This window comes from Meriones unguiculatus, assembly GCF_030254825.1.
Source record: "Meriones unguiculatus strain TT.TT164.6M chromosome 13 unlocalized genomic scaffold, Bangor_MerUng_6.1 Chr13_unordered_Scaffold_37, whole genome shotgun sequence".
In the NCBI taxonomy this organism is placed as follows: domain Eukaryota; kingdom Metazoa; phylum Chordata; class Mammalia; order Rodentia; family Muridae; genus Meriones; species Meriones unguiculatus.
The window spans coordinates 4,857,758-4,883,814 of record NW_026843647.1 but is presented as its reverse complement, the minus strand read 5'-3'; the positions used below and the strand labels follow the sequence as shown (position 1 = coordinate 4,883,814).

Genomic DNA, 26,057 nt, shown 5'->3' with positions numbered 1-26,057 from the left:
AGCCCTTACATCAACAAACTCCAGCTATAATCTCAGACCAATAATTACCTATCTCAGCTGTGGAAGTTTCAAATAAATATCTATAGTCTTTGACATCCTTTGACTCAGGACAGGACTCTTTGTCTTTCATTATTAATTCCAGAATAATCCTAGGAATTGTTCTAATTTCCACTCTTGTTCTTCCAGTAAAATACTGAAGACTGAAAAATGACCTGCATGTCATAAATACCATAAATCTACCAAAATGTTTTATCACAAAGGGAGAATGACAGAGCCATATTCACTGAAATTGTTGAGAGTAATGAGCCAGTATAGTTGCTTGGTGCTATTCCAGCAAAGCTGAGATTGTTACAATTGTTTTATCTCTAACTTCTGTTTTTTTTTTTTTAATTGTTTTTTTGCATTACTGGGGCCTTTCTGCACTTTGATTCAATTTCTGTTATTTTTTTTTTCTACATAAAAATTATGTCTGAGTCTTTTTTTTTAATTAGACATTTTTAATTATTTATAGTTTATTCACTTTGTATCTTAGCTGTAGCACCCTTGCTCATGCCCTTCACATCTTCCCACACTCATATCCTCCCATACCCCTCTCCAAGTCTGCTGATAGGGAGGTCTTCCTTCCCTTCCCTCTAACCCTAGCCTATCAGGTCTGGTTGCCTTGTAAGGGGAAGAGGGACTGCCTCTGAATTAAACTCAGTGGCTGGCTCTTTGATCACCTCCCCTTAACAGGGAGCAGCCTTACCAGGTCATAGAGGAAGACAATGCAGCCAGCCCTGATGAGACCTGAGCCTTATGAAAATACTAAACTTAACTTTATCTGTCCACTGTTTCAAAATCTTCTTTATGCCCTGGAAATTATTAAGCAGAGTTAAGCAGATAGAGAGATGAGACCATTATTTCAGGAGTTTTCTTGGGATATGTGCTCCTAAACAGTATATTGGTGCAGGGTAAACAAAGGCAATATGCATACCCTGAGAGGCCTCGAGATTCATGTATAGGTTTAAGATCTTTTATTATAGGCTTAGAGCTCCCTGAAAATGTAGTTTAAAGATAGAAGGTCACAGAGGGTACACCCCTGATAGAATAAAATTTAGTAAATAAGATACATTGACTTAAATAAACTTTTTTTAGTTTGTAGCATAGATGGTGATACATATAGTAAAGGGAGCTATTTATTTGTACTTGCTGTGCATAAAAAGACCAGTTAAAGTATTTTCTGTTTCTCTGGACTGAACTCATACTGCAAACAATGCCAGCCTAAAAGCAGACTTTCACATATTAAATGTGTTTTCTTTGAAGGAGATATTCTTTAGATTATTTAAAGTAGAGTTATAGGGCTAATAATGATAATCAAATATGTTCTGTGTGTACTTTTTAAATTGTAACTGAGCTTTTATCTCTGTATAATGAAAAAAAAATCAAACACCCATTCTGTACAACTTGTATAATCATTAATCTGTGTTTGCACTGTGAAACTTGTATAAACAAGAAGAGCCTTGTCAGCAATAAGTCAGAGCCAAATAAAGGTCTGAATTTTAGACGTCAGCTGCTAGATTACCCTGACCACTTCAGCTGACTAACTTCCTCTCATTGCTGACCCCTCATCTGCTCTCTGGAGCACACTGTACGCAAAGACCTCTCCTTTCCATGCTCAGAATTGCTCCACAGAAAGGCTCCAGGCACAAACTCACAGAGAATGAACCCCCAACAATAGAGCATGCATGGGGTCGATATGGGATGTCTGCACATACATAACAGTTGTGAAGCTTGGTCTTTATGAGGACACATAACAGAAAGACCAAAGCTGTCTCTCACTCTTTTTCTCCTAATTTTACTGCCTTGTGTAGTCTCAATAACAGAAATTGTGCTTAATCTTATTGCAACTTTATACGCCAAGTCTGGTGGATATCCATAGGGGACTTCTTTTTTTTTTTTAAAGAAAGGGAAGAGGGGCACATTAGGTTGGTAGGTGAGGTAAGAGGCAGGGTCTGAGAGGAGAGATGTGAGCAGATGCTGTGATAGTACACAAACTAATTAATAATATAATAAAAACATTGTAACATTGTGATAGAAATGAGTGAAATAGAAACAAAGAAAACAATACATACAATTAACCAAAGGAGGAGCTGGCTCTTTCTGAAGATAAAAAAACTGACAGACCTATATCTCAAGTAAATTAAGGAAAAAACTGAGTACTGAAATTAAAGGAAATTACAGAAAAAAAAAAACATTACTACAGAATTCAAGGAAATTCAGAATATTCTAAGGAAATATTTTTAAAACATACTATATTCTATTCAGCTTAAAAATGGTCATGAGATGGATGTTTTAGATTTACCCAAGCAACCATTATACAAAGATATATTCAACAATAATTCAGCAACCTAAATAAACCTAAACAGACCCAAGTGTAAATTAAAAAGATCAGAAAAGGCTGCCACCAAAAAAGAAAATGATGAAAGATCAAAACAAGGAGACTCCAAATATGGTGGAGACCAGTATGCAACATATCTTAGGGGCAGAGATTCAGAGACTCTGAGACCAGTGTAAGGACAGGTGGCTAGATCCAGAGCATCAATTTTGCTGCTTCCTGTTCTGGACAGGTCATGCAGGAAATGGAGTCGATCTGATCCAGGCTCTCTGTGGCCATCTCATGGAATCAGGAGTAACAAAATTTGGGCCACCTGCCCCTTCACATACTCCAGTGAGTTTGGATCCCCATATCCAGGGACTCTTTGCTCAAGCAGCCAGAATTCAAATCCCTCCTGCTCCCTGTAGTGCAGCTTCAGGATTTCTGGGAGAGCAACCAAGCCACCAAGCTACTGTTCTACTGGTCACCCTGTGTACACCAGGTGAGCAATAGAATTACAGGGATCCCAGATCCAAGAAGACAAATCTCAGAGGAATCTGATTACAAGGAACACAATTTGGGGCAGGCCTGTAAGTGGCAGCCCAGCTTTATTCTGAGGAATCCAGGGCTGCCACTTGGGGCACCTGCAACTTGATAATGATGAGCACCAGTAAATACACCCCAAAATTCAGGGTTCCAGTGCATGCACACCCTTGTCCTTCAATTCACCAGTCCCTACATGTTTATGTGTCCATACACTGCCATGTGCCTTGCCCTTCAAGGTGCTTGCATCTGAACTGCCAGTATCCATTCTTGAGCCACTGCACATTTGATATCTTCCTGAATACTACTTTAAACTCCAAAGACAAGAGTATCTAGTCTTTTCTGCAGTTTCCAGGAAGAAACAGGTAAGACTACAGACAACCAGATGGCTAAAGGCCAGCATAGAAACACAGTCAACAAAAAACTGGGATATCCTGGCTCCACCAGAACCCATCCCCAAGAGCAATGGATATTGTAATACAGCTGAAACACAGAAAAAGGACATTAAATCTATGTTTATTCAGTTATTAGAGACATATAAAAAGGAAAAGAAAAAATGTTTCAAAGAAATACAGGGAAATACAGGGCAAACAAAGAGAGGCCATCAAAGACAAGAAACCACAATTAAACAGGTGAAGGAAATTATTAAAATTATTCAATTCTTGAAAACAAAATTTGAATCAATAAGGAAACACACAAAAAAACCTGGAGATGGACTATGTAGAGAAGAGATCAAGTACCACAAAGATAAGCATCACCCACAAAATATAAGAAATGAAGGAAAGAATCTCAGGAATTGAAGATACAATTGAAGAAACTGATCAATCTCTCAAAGAAAACATACAATCAGAAAAGTCCAAGGACTCCATGAAAATGTGAAACCTAAGAACAACAGGAATAGACTAAATAGATGATTCCAGGCTCCAAGGTAAAGAATATATTTTTAATAAAATCATAGAAGAAACTTTCTCCAACCTTAATAAAGAGATAACTTTAAACATACAAGAGGCTTACAGTACCCCAAATAGAGTAGACCAGAAAAGAAAATCCTCTTGCCATAAAATAATCAAAACAATAAATATACACAATGAAGAAAAATATCAAAAGCAGCAAAGGAAAAAGATCAAGTGACATATAAAGGCAGACTTATCAGAATCACACCAGATTTTCCAACAGAGGCTATGAAACTCAGAAGGGCCTGGGGGATGTCATGCAGATGTGAAGAGACTACAGATGCCAGAGCAGGCTACTGTACTCAACAAAATTTATAATCAACAGAGATGGAGGAAACAAGATAGTCCATGACAAAACTAAATTAAAACAATACCTATGCATTATCCCTGACTTTGAGAAGCTACTAGAAGGAAAACTCCAACCCAGTGAGATCAACTACACCCATGAAACACACAATATAGATAACTTCAGAACAAAAATTAAAACAAGCACAAAAACACACTATCCACAATAATGCCACAATAAATGGAGCTGATATTCATTGGTGACTAGTATCTCTCCACATCAATGGAATCAGCAATCCAATAAAAAGACACATGCTAACAGAATAGTTATGGAAACAAGATCCAACATTCTGCTGCATACAATAAACACACTTCAGCCCCAAAGATAGACACTACCTTGGAGTAAAGTGCTAGAAAAAGGTTTTCCAATCAAATGGATGCAAGGAGCAAATGGCAGTACCATCTTAATATCTAATAAAATAGTCTTCCAACCAAACTTAATCAAAAGAGAAGTGAAGGATACTTCATTCTCATTATAGAAAAATCCACCATGAGGACAACAATATCTTGAACAAATATGCCCCAAATAGAAGGGCACCTGCATTTGTAAAAGAAACATTATTAAAACTTCAATCACACATCAGTTCCAACACAGTAATAATGGTAAACTTCATTACCTCACTCTCACCAAGTGACAGATCATTGTCACAGAAGCTAAACAGTGAAATAATGAAGCTTACATAGGTCATGAATCAAATACCTAATAGAAGTCCTCAAAAATTTTCACCCAGGCACAAATGTGCCTTATTCTCTGAAAATCAAGGAACTTTCTCCAAAATTGAACATATATTCAGGCAAAAAGAAAGTCTTAACATATACAATAAGACTGAAATAATCCCTTGGATCCAATTACACAACCATGTTCTAAATCTGTACTTCAACAATGACAGAAAGAGCAAAATGCCTACTCATATACATGGAACCTAAACAACTCTACTCAATGACAGGTGTCATGGAAGAAATAAAGAAAGTATTTAAAGATTTCCTAGAATTCAGTAAAAATTAAAGCACAGCATGCCCAAACTTATGGGACACAATGAAAGCCGTGCTAAGAAGAAAATTCATAGCACTAAGTACCTTCATATAGGAATTTGAGACATCTCTTACAAGCAATCTAATGACACAACTGAAAGACCTAGAATAAAAGAAGATGTAGACAGGGCCAAGAGGATTAGAGGTCTGGAAATAATAAAATTCAGTGCTGAAATCAACATACTAAAAATGAAATGATTCAATGAATCAACAAAACCAAGAGCTGGTTCTTTGAGAATATCAACCAGAGAGACAACCTCTTAGCCAAAGTAACTAAAAGGCAGAAAGACACTATCCAAATGAACAAAATAAAAAAGGATAAGAATTATAGAAGTACAGAAATCAAAGGAATCATTAGGTCTTACTTCAAAAGTGTATACATCACAAAAATTTAACATCCATATAAAATGGACAATTTTCATGATAGATCCTACTTACCAAAGTTAAATCAAAATCAGGTAAATAAAACATCCTATCTTCCCTAAGGAAAGAGAGGAAGTCATCAAAAGTACCCATCCAAAATGCCCAGGGCCAGTTGGTTTCAGCTCAGAATTTGACCAGACCTTCAGAGTATAGTAAATACCAATATTCTTCAAACTATCCCACAAAATAGAGACAGAAGGATCATTAACAAATTAATTCTATGAAAGCCACATTCAGGTCACAGTCAAGACCCAAGAAATATAAGATCTTCAGACCAATTTCCCTAATGAACACTGACACAAAAGTACTCAGTAAAATACTCGCAAACCAAATACAAGAACACGTAAAAGATATTATCCACCACTATCACATAGGCTTTATCCCAGGCATGCAGGAGTGGTTCAGTCTATAGAACTCCATCAATTTAATCTACCACATCAACAAAGAGAAGGAAAAGATTCACATGATCATTTCCATAGAAGCCAAAAAATGCAATGCCTGTTCTGTATAAAATTTTGGAGAGATCAGGGACACAAATTACATACCTAAACATAGTAAAGTCAATATACAGCAACCATATAGCCAGCATTAACCTAAATAGAGAGAAATTCAAATCAATCCCACTGAAATCAGGGACAAGACAAGGATTCCTGCTCTCTCCATATCGTTTTAACATAGGAATTGAAGTCATGTATCACTTTGCAAGGAATTTAACTTATGATAGCATTACATCTAAGAATATAAAGAATATTTAATTAATTTTTCAACATTTGATCATTTGCAATAATACATAAAAATTCTGTTTGTATTATGGAAGTCTAAGGATTGGCCTTTTTAAATATATAGTAGATTCTCATCATTAATATTAATGTATTAATGTAAATATTAATGTATTTTCCTTCTGACTTTTTTTCATAAAAATTTCATTTTAAAAAGAATATAATTACCTCACTATGCCTCTTCTTTTTGATCACTCTAAACCTTCTCCAACACCCACTTTATATTTATTCTCTCTCAAATATATGGTTCTCATTAGATGTGTTTCTGTCTTTGTGTGTGTGTTTGTATATAAAAATGCAACCTGCTCATTCCATATGATGTTACTTATATATGTTATCACAGTGTTGACCACAACCCTAAACAACCAGCCATGTTTTCATTTACAAAGACTTGCTTTTTCTATTGTTGATACTGAAAATGACAACTGTGTTGTAAATGCAGTTCAGTTCCTTGTGCATTCAGAAACCGTCAGACATGTAGCTTTCCTGGAGTTATTTTGAGGCAGGAATCGTTAGGTTTGTTAATCACAGAAATACAAATCGATCCTGGACAACTGCATATCTCACATTTAATGGGTAGCTCATAGCATGGATCACTGCAAGAGCTGAGATGGCCATTCCATGCACCAAAAGGCAGGTTTTTAAAAGTAGGGTGTATATGTCACAATAGCATGAGAATTGCCACTCTAAACTTCACACATTGTGTGGCTTCAGTGATGATTAATAATGGATTCAGGGATGAGTGTTAGAGCATTACATTAGGACACCACGGTCACTTTCTTAACTTTTCCTGTCTCCATTCCCAAGCAGATGGAGTAAAAGTATCATTTTAGAGCCTGTGCTGTTGGTGTTCTGTTTAGGAAGTTTTCTCCTGTACCAATGAGTTCTAGGGTATTCCCCACTTTTTTTTTCTAGCCAATTTAATATGTCCGGTTTTATGTTGAGGTCTTCTATCCATTTGGACTTCAGTTTTGTGCAGGGTGATAAGTATGAATTTATTTTCATTTTTCTACATGTAGACACCCAGTTTTACCAGTACCATTTGTTGAAGATGCTATCTTTTTTCCATTGTATAGTTTTGGCATCTTTGTAAAAAATAAGGTGTCCATAAGTGTGTGGGTTTATTTCTGGGTCTTCTGTTTGGTTCCATTGATCCATCATTCTGTTTCTATGCCAATACCATGCAGTTTTTATAACTGTTGCTCTATAGTACAGCTTGAGATCAGGGATGGAGATACCTCCCAAAGATCTTTTATTGTAGAGGATTGTTTTAGCAATTCTGGGTTTCTTGTTATTCCATACAAAGTTAGAATTTACCTTCTTCTCAGAATCTCATGGAACCTTCTCCAAAATAGACCATTATAGTTGATCACCAAGCAAGCCTCAACAGATACAAGAAGATTGAAATAATCCCTTGTATCTTGTCTGATCACCATGGAATAAAGCTGGACCTTAACAACAACAGAAATAGCAAAAAGCCTACACACACATGGAAACTGAACAACTTGTTACTAAATGATAGCTGGGGCAGGGAAGAAATAAAGTAAGAAATTAAAGTCTTCCTAGAACTCAATGAAAATGAAGACACAACATACCCAAACTTGAGGGACACAATGAAAGCAGTGCTAAGAGGAAAGTTCATAGCACTAAGTGCCTTCAAGAAGAAATTTGAGACAGCTCATTCAAGCAACTTAATGGCCCACTCAAAAACCCTAGAAAAAGAAGAAGCAGACACAACAAAAAGGTGTATATTGCTGGAAATAATCAAACTCAGGGCTGAAATCAATCAATTAGAAACAAATAAAACAATTCAAAGAATCAATGAAACCAAGAGCTGGTTCTTTGAGAAAATCAACAAGATCGACAAACCCTTAGCCAAGCTAACTAAAAGGCAGAGAGACACCACCCAAATCAACAAAATCAGAAATGAAAAGGGGGACATAACTACAGACACTGAGGAAATCCCAACAATCATTAGGACTTACTTCAAAAGTCTATATGCCACAAAATTTGAAATATAAATGAAATGGACAATTTTCTTGATCGGTTTGACTTACCAATGAAGAGCTTAAGATAGCCTGAATATAACTCCATTTTGAAATAAAGATCTTGACTGGGAACTGAATTCAGGTACCAGGAAATATCACAGAATGTACACCTGGCAGAAAACAAAGTTAACTCTCCTAGCAACAGCCTCCAGAAAATATAACAGAATCAATGCTTCATAGAAAATAGAGACAAACACCCTGGCAATAATCAATGGGAATTGGTTGGGAATCGGGTGGAAAAATTCTCCCCAATGTTTCAGTTATGGTTTAGAAAAATAGCCATTGTGATTATATGCCTTAGCCATTGTGATTATGTGCCTCAGAAAAGGTCACCCCGCCCTGCTAAACTTCACCCAACTCTGTAACGCCAAGGCTTGTGTGCCCCTGCTTGCTGCCATGGAAACCCCTTGCTCACAGACTTTCCCTTTAAAAATCCTGTTCACTCAGAGCGTGGGGTCCCACTTCTCTTCTGCTGCACCAGTGAGACTTGGGTCCCGAGTTTGATCGCTCTCATAATAAAGCTCTCTTGCAATTGCATTGAGTCATCTGGTTGTCTCTGAAGGTCCCGTAAACCTGGCATAACACCAAAGCTGAATCAGGACCAGGTAAATCAATTAAATAGTCCTATATCCTCCAAAGAAATAGAAGCGGACATCAAAAGTCTCCTATCTAAAAAAAGCTCAGGACCAGATGGCTTCAGCACAGAATTTTACCAGACCTTCAAAGAAGAGCTAACTCCAATTCTCTTCAAACTATTCCACAAAATAGAAACAGAAGCAACATTACCAAACTCATTCTATGAAGCCACAGTCACCTTGGTACCTAAACCTCACAAAGACTCAACAAAGAAAGAGAATTTCAGGCCAATCTCCCTTATGAACATTGATGCAAAATACTCAACAAAATATTTGTAAAGCGATTCCAAGAACACATCAAAGATATTATCCACTATGACCAAGTAGGCTTCATCCCAGGTATGCAGGGGTGGTTCAACATACAAAAATCCATCAATGTGATCCACCATATTAACAAACTGAAAGAAAAAAAAACACATGATAATCTCCCTAGATGCTGAAAAAGCATTTGACAAAATCCAACATCCATTCATGTTTAAAGTATTGGAGAGATCAGAGATACAAGGCACACATCTAAACATAGTAAAGGCGATATACAGCAAGCCTATAGCCACCATCAAACTGAACAGAGAGAAACTTAAAGCAATCCCACTGAAATCAGGGACAAGACAAGGCTGCCCACTCTCTCCATATCTCTTCAACATGGTGCTGGAAGTCCTTGCTAGAGCAATAAGACAGTTGAAGGAGATCAAGGGGATACAGATTGGAAAGGAAGAGTCAAATTATCACTATTTGCAGATGATATGATAGTATACATGAGTGACCATAAAAACTCTACCAGGGAACTCCTACAGCTGATAAACACCTTCAGCAAAGTGGCCAGATACAAAACTAATTCAAAAAATCAGTAGCCCTCCTGTATACAAAAGACAAAAGGGCTGAGAAAGAAATTAGAGAAACAACACCCTTCACAATAGCCACAAATGACATAAAGTACCTTGGTGTAACCCTAACCAAGCAAGTCAAAGACTTGTATGAAAAATTTTCAAGTCTCTGAAGAAAGAATTAGAAGAAGATATGAGAAGATTGAAAGATCTCTCATGCTCATGGCTTGGTAGGATTAACATAGTAAAAATGGCCATCTTACCAAAAGCAATTTACAGATTTAATGCAATTCCCATCAAATTGCCAACACAATTCTTTACAGACCTGGAAAGAAAATTTCTATCTATCTCTCTTATAGCTGATGAATAAAATCATTTTAGAACATAGTAACCCAGCATACTCCTGGCTTTTGTCAATCTAAAAGACAAGAACGACATCACATAGCCATCTTGGGCCTGTATGATAACTTGCACCATTTTGCTGTCAACGTCCTCTTTGAGGTTTCCCGTCCTGTATTGGATCCATAATTTTCTTCACTTATTCTGTTACTATGAACATTCATGAAGCTGCTTCCACATTGTATCATGGAATTTGGGATAACCTAAATTGTGTTTACAGACTCTCAAATTTATTCAAAAAGAAATTCTCTCTTTTTTCATTTGAGCTGAGGGCTTATGTTTTTCCAATCACATAAAATTGTTACTAAAGACTAAAGAATTGATTCAGGTGGTTACATATGAATACTTATTCATTTATATTTGTGTGACAGGAATGCCACCAGAAGATCATCAGGGACAATCAACCAGGGCCAGAGGGTCCTAAGGAATCTTAGGGGAGGAAAATGAACTCAGTCATCATAAGACTACAGAGGCTGGGGCATGTAGTTAGGGGACAGAATACTGGAGGAGGATGTGGGAGAGAGAGTAGGATTGGGAGGAGAAGAGGGTGGGGCCTATGACCAAGATGTAAATGGAATTAATTAATAAAAAGTATTCAACTGAAAAAATACGGCAATAAGTTAGATGCTCTCCCTCAAAGTCCTCAGAGAGTTCTGCTGAGTATGGATTTAAGATGTTATGAAAATGATGTCTCTGCCAGACATCTGGAGTTGGTAGCTAAGATAGGCAGAAATGGCCTTTCCTTTGATCATATTTCAACTGTGATGATGATGACTACTGAACCATGAATTGCCATATGCTTCACCCAACAATAAATCCCTGCCCAACCTTTGGACACTGTTGAGTTAAATGCTCTACTCTGCCTGGCCAACGTAGGTTACTTTTCCAAGTTCCTACTTGATAAAAAAAAAATCTCAGGCCTCACAAGTCTGACGTTTGGTGGGTCTTGATGCCTTGTATGGCAGCTGAAGACAATGTTGTTTTATGTGGCATTCAAAGACTGTCAATCCTTGCTCCCTACAAAGTCTTTGAGAATGCCACAGAGGACCCCAGACTGGGTGCCCAGGTATCCAGTAAGTCTCTGTCATTTTAACTGATATAGAGGCCATTTGGATTATACTTCCTGCTCCAATTGACCCCTCTCAGATTTCTTGTCCTGTTCACAGCAGGTGGTCACTCTGAAAGTTTAGCAGAGGTTATGAAACTTTAGGCAGCTCCTGTGAACAAAGCTGCAGCTGGATGGTCCATCCGTATCATGCATGAAAGCCAGGCCTTGTTCTTTTCTACAGATATCTAGATTCCCTGGTGAAGAAGGCATTACCTTGCTGGCTTCACATTGAAATATCTAATCTCACAAAATTAGATTTAAATGAGATTAAACTATAGCTACTAATACCTAACAGTTTACATTTTATGGTTCTTTCATTTAAAAGAAATTGCTTGTCAAACATTTATCCCAGTAATCAAACAAATCTGCCTCCTGGTAAATGCCTAGATTGGGGAAACACACACTTTAAAGTTGATGTAAATTTTGAATGTCTAAGAAAGTGATTTAGGGTATGTAATTGCAAGCTATAAATGTCTGAGAAAGTGGTTTAAAGTATGTGAAAATGAGACTTAAAGAGTTTAAAGTTTCAGAGTTTTAAAATATTAATCAGTGGAGTTCTGAAATGCTTTGAGAACCACCAGGTAAAAGCACTGTCTAGTCTTCTCTTAGTTACAAGATCAAACTTTTTAATGTCCTTTCATTCCTGCTGAAGACAAATTTCAATGCCTCTCATTTTGCTGAAATCTTATTTGTCATTACATATTCAGAGAGAGGAAAGGCTGTTCTTTTTTTTTTTTAGCTCAGAACCATCTTTTTTTGGTACCCAAGCTTATCTGTGAAGCATCAGTCTTCTCCAACTGTTTACAGATACTTGTTACCTGCTTTTCCTACAGTGAGATTTTCAGTGTAGATTATAGATTGTGGTCATGTTAATATATTCAGAACTTTTATATCTTTGTTTAAATACTTTAAACAACCATGATTTAAACTTCAAGGAGTTGAGACTTGATCCACCTATCACAGGTCAAACAGAATCTAGATTAAGACGGGTCAATTGACAATTCAGTCTTTTCTGTCTTTTATCTATCTCTGAGGATGGGCTCTTTTCTTCCTCCTGTGTTGGGATTCCTTCTCTCTCTGGCTGTGGTGGGCTACTGAACTATGCTTTCTCTATCTTGTGAAAGCATTTCTAAGAGTTCTTTATTTCCACAAAAATATTAGGAATCCTTGTGCATGGGTTTTTTTTTCCTATACAAATACTCCATAACAATACAACTACCAGAAATATAGGCTTGTATGTTTATTTCCTGCTCAGAGAGGAAATATGTACTCAAGTTTCAAGAAGGTACTTTTCAGCAAAGGACCACCCTAATCCCAAAATTGATGTTCAAATGAACACATGTACCAATTATAGCATCATCTGAAAAACAGGAATATGAAAAAGCCTAATGACTCCTCCACAGTATCACAAATAACCAACAACCTAACACACAGTTTCTCAGAGAGATAAAGTGTCTGATGAATACTTCAGAATGTAAAGAGATGAACAACAGAAAAGAAGACAGAGCCAATCAATGATTTCACCTGGGCATTGAAGCAAGAATCAGCAGTCTCCACCAGAACTCGGATGAAGGATAGAATAAACAGATGTACACAGGGAAAACTGAGTACCATAAAATACAAATCCTAAAACCAAACTGAGATTGTGGGGGAGGAGAAAGACAGACAGAAAGGTTGCAAATTAAAATCATAAATCCACCAATCAAATCAGAGAACACTGGGTTTCCAGCAGAGCTAACTAAGCAGGGGCCAGAATATGGGCACGAAAAACATGAATTTCAGAACACTCTATTACAGTATCAGTAATAAGTACTACCACAGTGTCTAAACTCTGAGATACTTTAAAAGATAATAAAGCCAGAACATGTGAAACCAGAGAGTCTAAGATTTGTACTGAGGACATAGGAATATTCAAGTTCACTTTAGCAGAATCTCTCCAAGTCTCTGGAAAGAAACAGATATTTAATCAAAAGACATTTAGATGGCCAAATGGACCTGAAAAGAATGGAAACTTATCTTGACATATTACAGTCCTTGTGTTAAAAATATGTTAAGTCTGACCATGGAATCACACCATGGAGCGGACACAAAGGTTGGTTATTTCACTGTCTGATTTCTTCCTGATTGGAAACATAACAAAGAGAAGTGGAAATGTTTGCAGAAGCACAATGAAGCAGAAAAAATATGAAACTTTTTCACATTGTTCTGCATCTAGTTCATTATTCTCATTGGAATTATTTGTATTTAGCAGGTCATGTACTATCTTTGAACCAGAACAAACATAGCACATTCAAACAAGTACTCACAGGCTGATATTCCATAGTAGACTTGGTTCTCTGTCAAAAAGGTTCTGGCGGTATTGGGGTAGATCAAGTGGGATGGAAATGGGGATAAATGTAGCAAGGTTAACGTCTCCCTCCATGTAGGGGTTGGTTTCCTCGTAATAAGCACAATCGAACAGAGGCATCTCCATTGATGTATACACAGGTTTTAGGAGGAGGCTGAGGCAAAGCAAAGGAAGGGACATGTCAGGCTCTTCACTACACAGAGACAGTCTGCATCAAGGTGGATCCAAGGAGATTATTGGCTTAGTTCCTGCAATAGGCTCAGACCTCAACAATGTCAGAGAAGACTTCATATGCTACAGCTGCTTCCTACTGTTGCTTCAGGCTCTTAGTCTGTGCCTACCCAAAGGTTTTCATAACAGGCCATCGCACACACTGTAGCAAAGTCCAGACAACTGAGGCTCACAGTGCTGAGATATTTCTGTCATTGTAGCCAGACTTGCTTTGAATGTGTTGTCTTTTTATTGTTCTGTTTTCCTCTCATCGTGGTGTTCTTGGAATCCCATAGCCCTGAGGCTCTGCACCTGGTTCCTCCATGTGGGTGAAAAACATGTTTGGTTCTTTCTTCAACAATCTGTATGATTTCATCATGGTCCACAGTGACTTTGGAGAGCACCAGAGTCTGAGACAAAAATGTAGTTCATCCAAAAACAGCTTGTTTGTTTTGGATTGCTGTTGTGAGAGTAGTTTGAACATTTGATTTCTCCTAGGATGAGGAGCAGGGGAAGTCATGCTTTGATCACTTTGATAGCTCTTTGATCACTTCCACTAGTCAAGGTGGCTAAACTAAGCAACAGGGAAAGTAGATCCAGACAGTTTTGAAGAGACCTGATAAGCTACAGTAAGATAGAGGAAGAGGACATCCCTTATCAGTGGATTAGAGGAGGAACATGGGAGGAGGCTGGAAAGGGATATTTCAATCATACTTTGACATGGGGTTTTGACCAAGAAAGTAAACACTACTGACTCAGCCTTATGCAGGACACCTGGGTTCAGGGTTCTCAACTCAGCTTTTGCATTCAGACCTCCTCCTGGATATCTGGCACCAAATTCAGAATTATACAGGACCAAAAGGGGGGGGCAAGATGCTCATAGGCAATTTAAGTCATGACAGACAACACATTTACAGCTTGTATGCTTAGCTTAGCTTATCAGCCACATTACTCTTTACATTCTTTCCTGATTAAAAGACAAACATTAACCATCTTAAGAATCAGGATAGGAGTAAGTTTTGGAGCCTGTGATTATGAACTCAGCTTTGAACCTGGCAGCAGAAGTCTTGAGATGGCTGGAGTCAGTCAACTATCTCATAATAACAACCAAAAAGAAAAGTACTTCATCTCTATACCTTTTCTACTTTACTGTAATACTGTTTATCATAATTACTACTGATATAATTTCATGGTATTTTTATTATACATATTGTTATAATAAGACATATACAATATAATGCAAATCAAAATTTGATATCTAACTTATGTAAACTCCATTCATGAAAATGCAGCCATGAAATTTCAAAAGAGCTAAAACTGCAAGAGGCTTTGAAGGTAGGAAAGTGAAAAATAATTATGTACTGTTAATTCTTGTATATAAACAAACAAAATAATTAATTGATGTCTCCTATGTATAGTCTTGCAAAATTTGTTTACTGGAATTTTAAAAAAATATATAGTCGTTACACACAAATCTATCTATCATCTATCTGATATAGATAGATAGATAGATAGATAGATAGATAGATAGATAGATAGATAGATAGATAGATAGATAGACAGATAGATTACACACACAAATAAATCTATTTGTCTATCTATCTATCTATCTGTCTATCTATCTATTTTTTCTACATCAGTCCAGATATAGATAAATATACTTATACAGTGAAATTTCTATGTAGGCACCAGCTTAATGTCTCTGTGTTCAGTGAGTTGTGTAAGTGCTGTATTCAGCGATAGAGACTTGCAGTGAAGTTATGGAGAGCAAATTATAATCTTGATAAAAGTGTGCATTGTTTGGGCATTCAAATAAGACTCTTTTGGCCACCACCTCAAGTCGATAAAACCCATTCTTCATTTGATGACAAGTGACATCCTGTTGAGACTCTCTTGTATTATTTCATTTGGATCACCTTCAGATATGTATACATTTTAGGAATCTCCTGCTGTATTAGGTTACTACAGTAACATTCAATTGACATTTCATCTTCGCTCTCTCATAATATTACTTTCCTTAATGTCATCTTTCTTCCCCACTTCCAACCGATTCTTCTTATTAGCCCATCCTCCATCTATAAATAACTATTTTACTGACCTATCCTAGGGAGATCTAGTTACTTGTTCTCAAACACTAGTCCCTTATTCTGTGTGTATCCTACATGGTTTTATGTACTGTAGGTTGCTTGTCATTCACTTTAAAAGTAATATTAACATGTAAGAAGATACATGCCATATTAGTATATTTGAACTTGTGTTACTAGATACTCAGACTGACTTCTTTCTAGTTTGTCTGCAGATAAGCATTTACTTTCACATTTCATGATTTACTTTGTAAAATGACTGAGTACTATTTTGTTGTGTAAATGTCCACATTTTCTTTATCTATTCTTCTGCTATGGATGTCTGGGTTATATCCAATTTCTGGAAGTATTTATTGGAGCAATCATAAACATGTTTGCACAAATGTTTCCATGGAAGGATGAAACATTCTTTGGATATATTCCCAAGAGTAGTATAGCTGGTTCTTGAGGCAGAACATTCTCCATATTGCTCAGGAAAAGCCACAAGTATGTCCTTAGTGGCTAAACATTTTTGTACTCCTAATAGCAATGTCTGAATATTCTTAGCCATTGTGACTCTCTTTAGACCACACCTCAAACTACCTTTGGTTTCCATTTCCCTATTGACTATCGATCTTGCACATATCTTTAAATGTTTCTCAGCCATTTGAATTATTTCTTTAAGAATTCTCTTCTGATATCTTTTTCTATTTCTTTCTTCAGAGACTGAAGTTTTTTCCTTATAAGTCTTTCACTTGCTTGGTTAGAGTTACACCAAGGTACTTTATGTCCTTTGTGACTATTGTGAAGGGTGATGTTTTCCCAATTTCTCTCTCAGCACTTTTGTCTTCTGTATACAGGAGTGCTACTGTATTTTTGCATTGATTTTATATCCATCCACTTGGCTGAATAGATTTATCAGCTGTAGGAATTTCCTGGTAGAATTTTTGGGGTCTCTCAGATATACTACCATATATCATCTGCAAATAGTGACATAACATGAACTCATGGGCTGGCTCTTTGATCACCTCCATCTGAGGGGATAGCAGCCTTACCACTCCACATATGAAAACAAAAAAAAAGTCAGTCCTGATGAGACCTGATAGACTTGTGCCAGATGGAAGTGGAGGAGGTCCTACCCTATCATTGGACTGGGGGAGAGGCATAGGAGAAGAAAAGTGAGGGTGGGTTGGGAAGCGATAGGGGAGGATGCTACATCTGGAATACAAAGTGAATAAACTGTAATTAATAAGAGTAATAAAAAAGCCTTTATTTAGAATTACATGTGTGCTTTATTTGTATTTTATATATTCTTTATATCTAATTTTTCTTTTGACTTATTTATGCATTTGCATATTAGCCTTTATTTGGGTATGCAATTGATGAAAGTATTTTAGATTTCTGTACACTTTTACATTTTCAGAATGATGGTAGTCCTTTGTTATGGAGAAGATTTTCAGTTATCTGCTGTATTTTTGAAGATTGTTTATCTTTATGCCTGGGCAAGGGCTAGGAAGATCTCCCCTGCTCATTGATAAGTAAGATTAATAGAGTAATACTCTCCATCCTAAAAAAAATCAACATCAACATTTAGTGCAATCCTCATCAAAATTACAGACAATTCTTACTAGATGTTGAAAGGACAATTTTCAGCTTCAAATGGAAGCACAAACAAACCATGAAACCTAAAACAATCCTAAATAATGACTGCAAGAGGGATCACCCATCCAAAGATTAAATTGAACTAAAAAATATAGTAGTAATTAACAGGATGGTATTGGCATAGTTACAACACTTTGGTCAATGATGAGATCGAAGACCCAGGCAGAATACCTATGGACAATTGATATTTTTAAAATAAGAAATCTTGAAATAAATACTGGAAAAAAGATAACATCTTCAACACATTTTTGTGGTCAATCTAGAAGAATGCACATAAAATAATTCAAAAGATCCCTATGTATCACTCTGAACAAAACTCACCAAAATAGATTAAAGAGCTCAGTAAAAGTCAAGAAAACAGAGAATCTGATGGATGAGAAATTAAGGAAAAAGACAAAAAGACCAGTCTGCTGTTTCTCTTGTGCATTTTGTCCAGAGCAGCACATTTCCAACCAAACAGGTAGAAAAATGATACTGGTCTTTCTTTTTGTCTGAGTAAGCGCCAGATTGACTTCCAAAGTGGTTGTACCAGTTCACATTCCTACCAGCAGTGGAGGAGGGTTCCCCTTTCTCCACAACCTCTCCAGCATGTGTTTTTACTTGAGTTTTTCATCTTGGCCATTCTGATGGGTGTAAGGTGAAATCTCAGGATCGTTTTGATTTGCATTTCCCTAATGGCTAATGACGTTGAGTGTTTCTCTGCCATTCGATATTCCTCTATCGAGAATTCTCTGTTTAGCTTTGTTCCCCATTTTTTAATTGGATTATTTCTTTTGTTGCTTTCTGGCTTCTTTAATCTGTAGGCAGTTGTTTTGTTTTGATGATGGTGTCCTTTGCTTTACAGAAGCTTTTCGGCTTCATGAGGTCCCATTTATTGATTGTTGCTCTTAGAGCCTGTGCTGTTGGAATTCTGTTCAGGAATTTGTCTCCGGTGCCAATGAGTTATAGGCTGTTCCCCACTTTTTTTCTAACCGATTTAGAGTATCTGGTTTAATGTTGAGGTCTTTGATCCACTTGGACTTTAGTTTTGTGCACAGTGATAAATATGGATCTATTTTCATTTTCCTACATGTAGACATCCAGTTGGACCAGCACCATTTGTTGAAGATGCTGTCTTCTTTCCATTGAATGGATTTGTCTGCTTTGTCAAAAATCGAGTATTCATAGGTGTGTGGGTTTATTTCTGGGTCTTCTATGTGGTTCCATTGATCCTCCTTTCTGTTTCTATGCCAATACCATGCAGTTTTATTACTATTGCTCTGTAGTACAGCTTGAGATCGGGGATGGAGATACCTCCAGATGATCTGTTGTTTTACAGGCTTGTTTTGGAGATTCTGGGTTTTTTTGTTTCTCCATATGAAGCTGAGAATCTTTTTTTTTTTCAGGTCCGTAAAGAATTGAGTTGGTATTTTGATGGGAATTGCATTGAATCTGTAGATTGCTTTTGGCAGGATGGCCATTTTCACAATGTTTATCCTACCAATCCATGAGCACGGGAGATCTTTACATATTCTGATATCTTCTTCAATTTCTTTCTTAAGAGACTTGAAGTTTTTCTCAAACAGGTCTTTCACTTGCTTGGTTAGTGTCACCGCATGGTACTTTATATGGTTAGTGGCTATTGTGAAGGGTGTTGTTTCCCTTATTTCTTTATCAGCACTTTTGTCTTTGGTATACAGGAGGGCTTCTGATTTTTTGAGTTGATTTTGTATCCTGCCACTTTGCTGAAGGTGTTTATCATCTGGAGGAGTTCTCTGGTTGTTCTTCTATGATTTTGCTGAAAATATTTTCTGGCCCTTGGAGGAGGAAATATTTTTCCTCTATTCCTATTATTCTTAGGTTTTGCCTTTTCATGTTGTCTTGGGTTTCTTGGACGGTCTGTGTCAGGAATTTTTTGATTTAACATTTTTTTGATGGATACATCAATTTCTTCCATTGTGTCTTCCATACCTGAAATTCTTTCTTCCATCTCTCATAGTCAATTGGTTATGTTTACCTCTGTAGTTCCTGTTTTCTTCCCTAAGTTCTTTTTCTCCACAATTTCCTCCATTTGTGTTTTCTTTAATTTTTCCAATTTTATCATCAGATCTTGAGCCATTTTATTGATTCCCTTCACCTCTCTCACTGTATTTTCCTTTAATTCCTTCAGGTGTTTGTTTGAACAATCCTCTGTTTCTTTAATTTCTTTGAGTTATTTAAGTAATTCCTCTCTAAAGGCCACAAATTGTTTGGCTGCAACTTCCTGTGTTTCTTTAAGGATGGCCATAATCTGTTTGACTTTATCTTCCTCTAGGTCTTTACACAGTTTATTTGTCTCCTCTATTATCCTGTTCATAAGCACAGATGTAAAGTCATCATCTTGAATTTCATTTATGCTGCGGTATCCAGGGATGCTTGCTCCTGGATAATGGTTTTGGAATTGACATATTTCTCTGTCTTTTGTTGGTTGAGCTTTTATGCTGGCCTCTACCCAGTGGGCTATCTTAGGTATTGTGTGTTAGTTTCTGGTACTTCCTGGAATCCTGTGGTGGGTCAAATCCCCGTGGCAGGAAGATGATTTTTTTCCCAAAGAAGGCCTTCTCAGCTTTTTGGGTATGGTCACTGAATGGCAGGTGTTTTTCAGGAATTGCCACAGCTCATCTCAGGTGTACAGACCTTAGTGGTAAGTATGGTCTGTGTTAGTCAAGGGAGCTCTAATCTCACCCAGAGAAGTCCTGGAGACAGCTGCCCTGCTCCTGGGTTTCTTGCTGTAAATTTAGTGAGCTGCAACTTTAACCTGGGTACCCCATGGTTTGGTCAGTTTAGTTAGGAATAACTGGTTGTCACTTGGAGCAGTATCTGGGGGTTGATCTCAGGGAACCCAGGCTTCTGTAGGTCTGAGTTTGGAGCTCTGTGCCCCAGTACTGAAGTGGTAATCAGTGGCAAGTGAGCACCGTTCTCAGGCATGCAGCAGAAGGCTAGAGTCTGGAGCCTGTGTATAACCAGAAACTTTTCTGGAGCTAGGTGTCCTGAGGTAGGGCCAGATATTTCCCCCACCTTTGGGTTTTCTCCCAACAGGAAGACCCAGTCTGTACTGTTGGAGGTGTGTAGAGTATGTAGGCACTTGCTTGTGAGTGGTGGCTCCAAGCCGGTGACTGGACAGGAACCTGAGAACTTTTCCCGAGAACATTCCCATATGTGGTGGTCATAGTGGTGGTGGTGGGGTCAGCTGGGTGCTCTAAGCTGGGACCTGCTGTTTCCCTCCCTGTCGGGTTTTCTCCCTACATGGAAACCCCTCCTTTAGTACCCTGGCACACACAGTTCTATCTGTGATGGAGAGACGGTTGCCTGGGTCTGGCAGCTGGAGCCCCACTCAGGGCTGGCTGCTGTGCACCTGCAAGTCTACAGGACCTTTTCCAGGGATATATTGGGTGACATTCGGTCAGTCCCACTTGCTTCCTTCCCTGTGAGGTTTTCTTGATAGTGTGACTCCCAGTCTCTGCTGCCCTGGGGTGCACAGTTCAGCCTGGGAAGGTGATCAGGACATGATTCTTGGGTCTATTTGCTTGAAAACCTTACTCCTGACACAACAGCCCAGGAAATTTTCCAGGGATTAGCTGGGTGCTCTGAGGTTGAACGCAATTGTTTTTCTCATCAGTGGGTTTCTTATCACCTGGTAAACACAGTAAATGGTGTTTGGAGGCCAACAGTTCCAACAATTTGTCACTGTGCAGTCTCTGTTACCCCGCTGATCAGCCACAGTCTGTGATCGGCCCTGCCATCTGGGATCTGTTTTTAATTTTTACTGAATATGAGTATTTTGATTGTATGCATGAATATGAACATCTTGTGTGCCTTATCCTCACAGTAGTCTGATGATGTGTTCAGAATTCATGAACTTATAGCAATTGATAGTAGTGGGTCCCAGTTAAACACTGACAATTGAGCCCAATTATTTGCAAGAGCAGAAGAGCTCCTCACTGCTGAGCCATCTCTCCTGCCTTGTGTTGCTTATTTATGATCATTATTTACATTGCTAATATTTTCATCTTTCTATTTTTAGCTATTTAAACATGCATTCCCTTTTAGTAAGATCTTATTAAAGTTACAGTTTAAGCTAAGGCATTGTAGATTTCTGGAAAATGAATACACAAATGCAGTGAATGTATAATTCCTTGTAGAAGCTTCAGTAAACACCTCTCAGTTCTTTCCATCTTTTGTGTTTGTTTTATTGACTTATAGGGGAGACTCTGTCTTACTATATAGGTCTGGCTGTCCTAGAACACTTTGTATAGATCATGCTGACATCCAATTCAATAAGATATACCTGTGTCTGCCTCCTGAGTTATGGAATTAAAGGCATTATAGAATATACCCAGCTTGTCCATCATTTTTTTGTAGTTAGTAACTGTTCATAAATTTCTCTGATGTGTACTTAGTACTGTTCATCTGTTAATTTCTCTCTGTGTGTCTCTGTCTCTCTCTTTCTATTTTGCTCTCTTCTCTCTGTTTGTCTTTGTCCACATTAATTGCCATGACTATTCCAAACCTCTGTCCTATTCAGATATAACACAGTTAAAGTTTTCTTCTAAAATGACTTAGTGATAACATTAACACTTATTTTTTAATAGAAAAGTTTTAATCTTTATTTTAAACTATAGACTATACATGATTTAGAAAGGAAAATATACAAAACAATGATCAAAGAATAATCATATGTTCTATGCCTTTTCTTTTGTCTGGGAACTCAGAAATATGATGTTATCAGCTATGATTATTGTTGCTTGCCACTCACATTATTTTTATCCATCTATTCACTGTAGTACAATTTCCCTTCCACAAATATATGAGCCCCCATTTTCATATACTGGTATGCCAAATCTCTGATCCATGGTCAAAACATGATATCTAGTGTCATGTTGTCTTTTGACTGAAGCCACCCATCTGTTCACTGTCACCTGATAGCCACATTTCCTTTGTTGCTAGATAAAATATGATGACTGTGTTTTGTCCTTCCACCTGTCTCATGACAGGGTCCTGACCTACTCACCCAAGTAACTAAAGATGATTCATAAATCACTCAAGAAACCAACTAATGTCTAATTCATATTCATGCCTTACAAACTAATGAAATGCCTTTAACAAAGGTTTCCAAAGCACGCCTTTGGTTTTCCTTACAATCTAACCTTTAAGCTTTTTCTTCTCCCCTTGTTCACCTGATGCACAGCACCCAACTATCTAACACTAGCACTTCTGTGTCATAAAATAAATGGAAGCAGCACTAGAATTATATGATTCTATTGTCAATGAAGTATAAATTTATATTGTTGCTACTCTTTCTGTTGTACAAATGCACGGCATATTTTAGAATGCAGTGACCTTCAATGATGTGCATGTGAAATTCAGCCAAGAAGAGTGGGCTTTGCTGGAACCATCACAGAAACAACTCTACAATGATGTGATGCTAGAGACCTGTAAAAACCTCACTGCTATAGGTAAGGCAGCAAATTTTCTTTCACTTTTAAAATAAGGAGACAAGTCTTACTTTGTTATTGATCCTTTTCTATGATTCCAATTGAGAATGAGGAGGAATGAGGTGAATGAATCAGGCATTGTTCTAAGGGTCATAGAAGATAGTGATTTAAGTTTTGCTTTAATAATAATATGATATTTCCAGTCATATATATTTTCTGGTACTCTATTTTAGGCTACAATTTGGAAGACCATACCATTGAAGAACATTTTCAAAGCTCTACAAGTAATAAAAGGTAACTTTATGTGCACACTGATATAGATGTGAATCTTAAGAAATTTTAATGTGTCCTGGAAGTTTGTGGTTTTTTTGTTTGTTTGTTGTCTGCTTTTTATTTTCTGTTTTTGAAATAGTTTTTCTTTTTGCTGTGTAGCTGTGGCTTGATTTAGACTTGCTTGTTAGAACAAAGTGATCTCAAAATCACACAGAACTGCCTGCTTCTGCCTCCACAAATGCTGGGATTAAAGGAATGTACCAGCACACCTGGCTGTGACCTGGAGGTTTTAAAGAAAAGCAACAGAGTAAAAAGAGCACTGTTTTAGTATAATGATGATCATTAAAATCTCACAATTCCACGTACCTCAATGTCAGGTATATGATTTCTGTTTGCAAGGCACTCCCCTAAGATAGAAGAAAATAAAATAATGTTGTAACAGAAAATACCATTTAAATCATATAGACATTACAGCTACTGAGTTAAACTGCCAATCTGTTTAGTCTCATTTTATCTACTCAGATATTGTAAGAGGTATACACGTTGAATAGGTGATCAGTATGTTTCAAAACCTTCTAATGAGCAGATATTTCATAGTACAACGAGTGTTACACATATTCATGTAGTAACACTGTAAAGTTTAGTGAAAGGAGCAGCTTATGAGAGTCAAGAATATAATTGTGGAGAAACATTAATCCCTAGATGACATGTCTATGATGAGCAAAAAAAGTGTTAATTCAATGTGGGAATCTTTTATTATTTTTGTAATTTAAATTGGTATATCATATGTCACAATGTTTATAAGACACATGAGCTTAGAGATATTGAAAGAAGCAGTGTACCTATGTTTTCTCCAAGAATAATTAATTTTGTAGGAGTCCCCACTTTGAGTAGATTTTCTGAATGTGATAAAAGGTAACAGTTAATTAGTTTTGCAACTTCACTGAGAATTCATCAGCAAAATCATACTGCTGAAAATACCTATGAATACTAGAAATTTGGAACTTCTTCTGCTTATCCTGGCTCACTTTGTAAATGAAGTGTCATTCATACCGTACAAAAATTTGTGAATGGAAATGCTTTGGTAAAACTCTGAATTCTTACAATACTCTTCATATACACGAGAAAACCTCTTATAGAAAAATGATGCTATAAAATGAACCACATAATAAATGTTCTTACCATCACAGAGATCTTCAAAAATACCCATAATGAAGGGGAATGCCATGAATGTAAATAAAATGATAAAAGATTAAGATTTGATTCTTCTTTATCATTAGACCAAATTATAAAATTGATTCATATAGATGAATATATTTATTATAGTAATCAAATGACTGTGGTCAATATTTCACATGTGCCAATTATCTTTGCAGGCATGAAAGCAGTCGTACTGGAGAGAAACCTTTTAAACGCACTCTATGTGGTAAGTCCTTCTACCATACCACTGTTCTCATAAGCCATGAAAGAACACACACTGGAGAGAAGCCTTACAAATGTAACCAATGTGGTAAAGCCTTTACAAAAAACAGTCATCTCATACGGCATAAAAGAACACATACTGGAGAGAAACCTTATGAATGTAACCAGTGTGGTAAAGCCTTTGCAGAAAACAGTCATCTCATAAGCCATAAAAGAACACACACTGGAGAGAAACCATATGAATGTAATGAGTGTGGCAAAGCCTTTGCACAAAACAGTAATCTCATAAGCCATAAAAGAACACACACTGGAGAGAAACCTTATGAATGTAACCAGTGTGGTAAAGCCTTTGCAGAAAACAGTCATCTCATAAGCCATAAAAGAACACACACTGGAGAGAAACCATATGAGTGTAATGAGTGTGGCAAAGCCTTTGCACAAAACAGTAATCTCATACGGCATAAAAGAACACATACTGGAGAGAAGCCTTACAAATGTAACCAGTGTGGTAAAGCCTTTGCAGAAAACAGTCATCTCATAAGCCATGAAAGAAAACACACTGGAGAGAAACCTTATGAATGTAACCAGTGTGGTAAAGCCTTTGCAGAAAACAGTCATCTCTTAAGCCATAAAAGAACACACACTGGAGAGAAACCTTATGAATGTAACCAGTGTGGTAAAGCCTTTGCACAAAACAGTGCTCTCATAAGCCATAAACGAACACACACTAGAGAGAAACCTTATGAATGTAACCAGTGTGGTAAAGCCTTTGCACGAAACAATCATCTCTTAAGTCATAGAAGAACACACACTGGAGAGAAACCTCATGAATGTAATCAATGTGGTAAAGTCTTCACACATAACAGTTCTCTCATACGGCATAAAATAACACATACTGGAGAGAAGCCTTACAAATGTAACCAGTGTGGCAAAGCTTTTGCAGAAAACAGTACTCTCTTAAGCCATAAAAGAACACACACTAGAGAGAAACCTTATGAATGTAATGAGTGTGGTAAAGCCTTTGCACGCCACAATAATCTCATAAGCCATAAAAGAACACATACTAGAAAGAAACCTTATGAATATACCCAATATGATAAAGCCTTTGCACAGCTGTCTCCAGAAACATGAAAAAACCCACAGTGGAGAGAAGCCTGGTGAGGATAATTAGTGTGATAAAACCTT

The 26,057-nt window shown here is 37.2% G+C and overlaps 1 protein-coding gene across 1 annotated transcript in view; it reads left to right on the top strand.

Moving 5' to 3' along the window:
• Window positions 1–25,958, top strand: part of LOC132650957 (zinc finger protein 431-like) — a gene marked incomplete at its 3' end in the record, with an annotated part of 255,891 nt that extends 229,933 nt beyond the window's left edge. The window contains exon 7 of the mRNA XM_060376276.1: window positions 24,911–25,958. Coding sequence (XP_060232259.1) covers window positions 24,911–25,958 — 1,048 coding nt within the window. The remainder of the gene's footprint in view (window positions 1–24,910) is intronic.
• Between the last annotated feature and the right edge of the window lie 99 nt (window positions 25,959–26,057).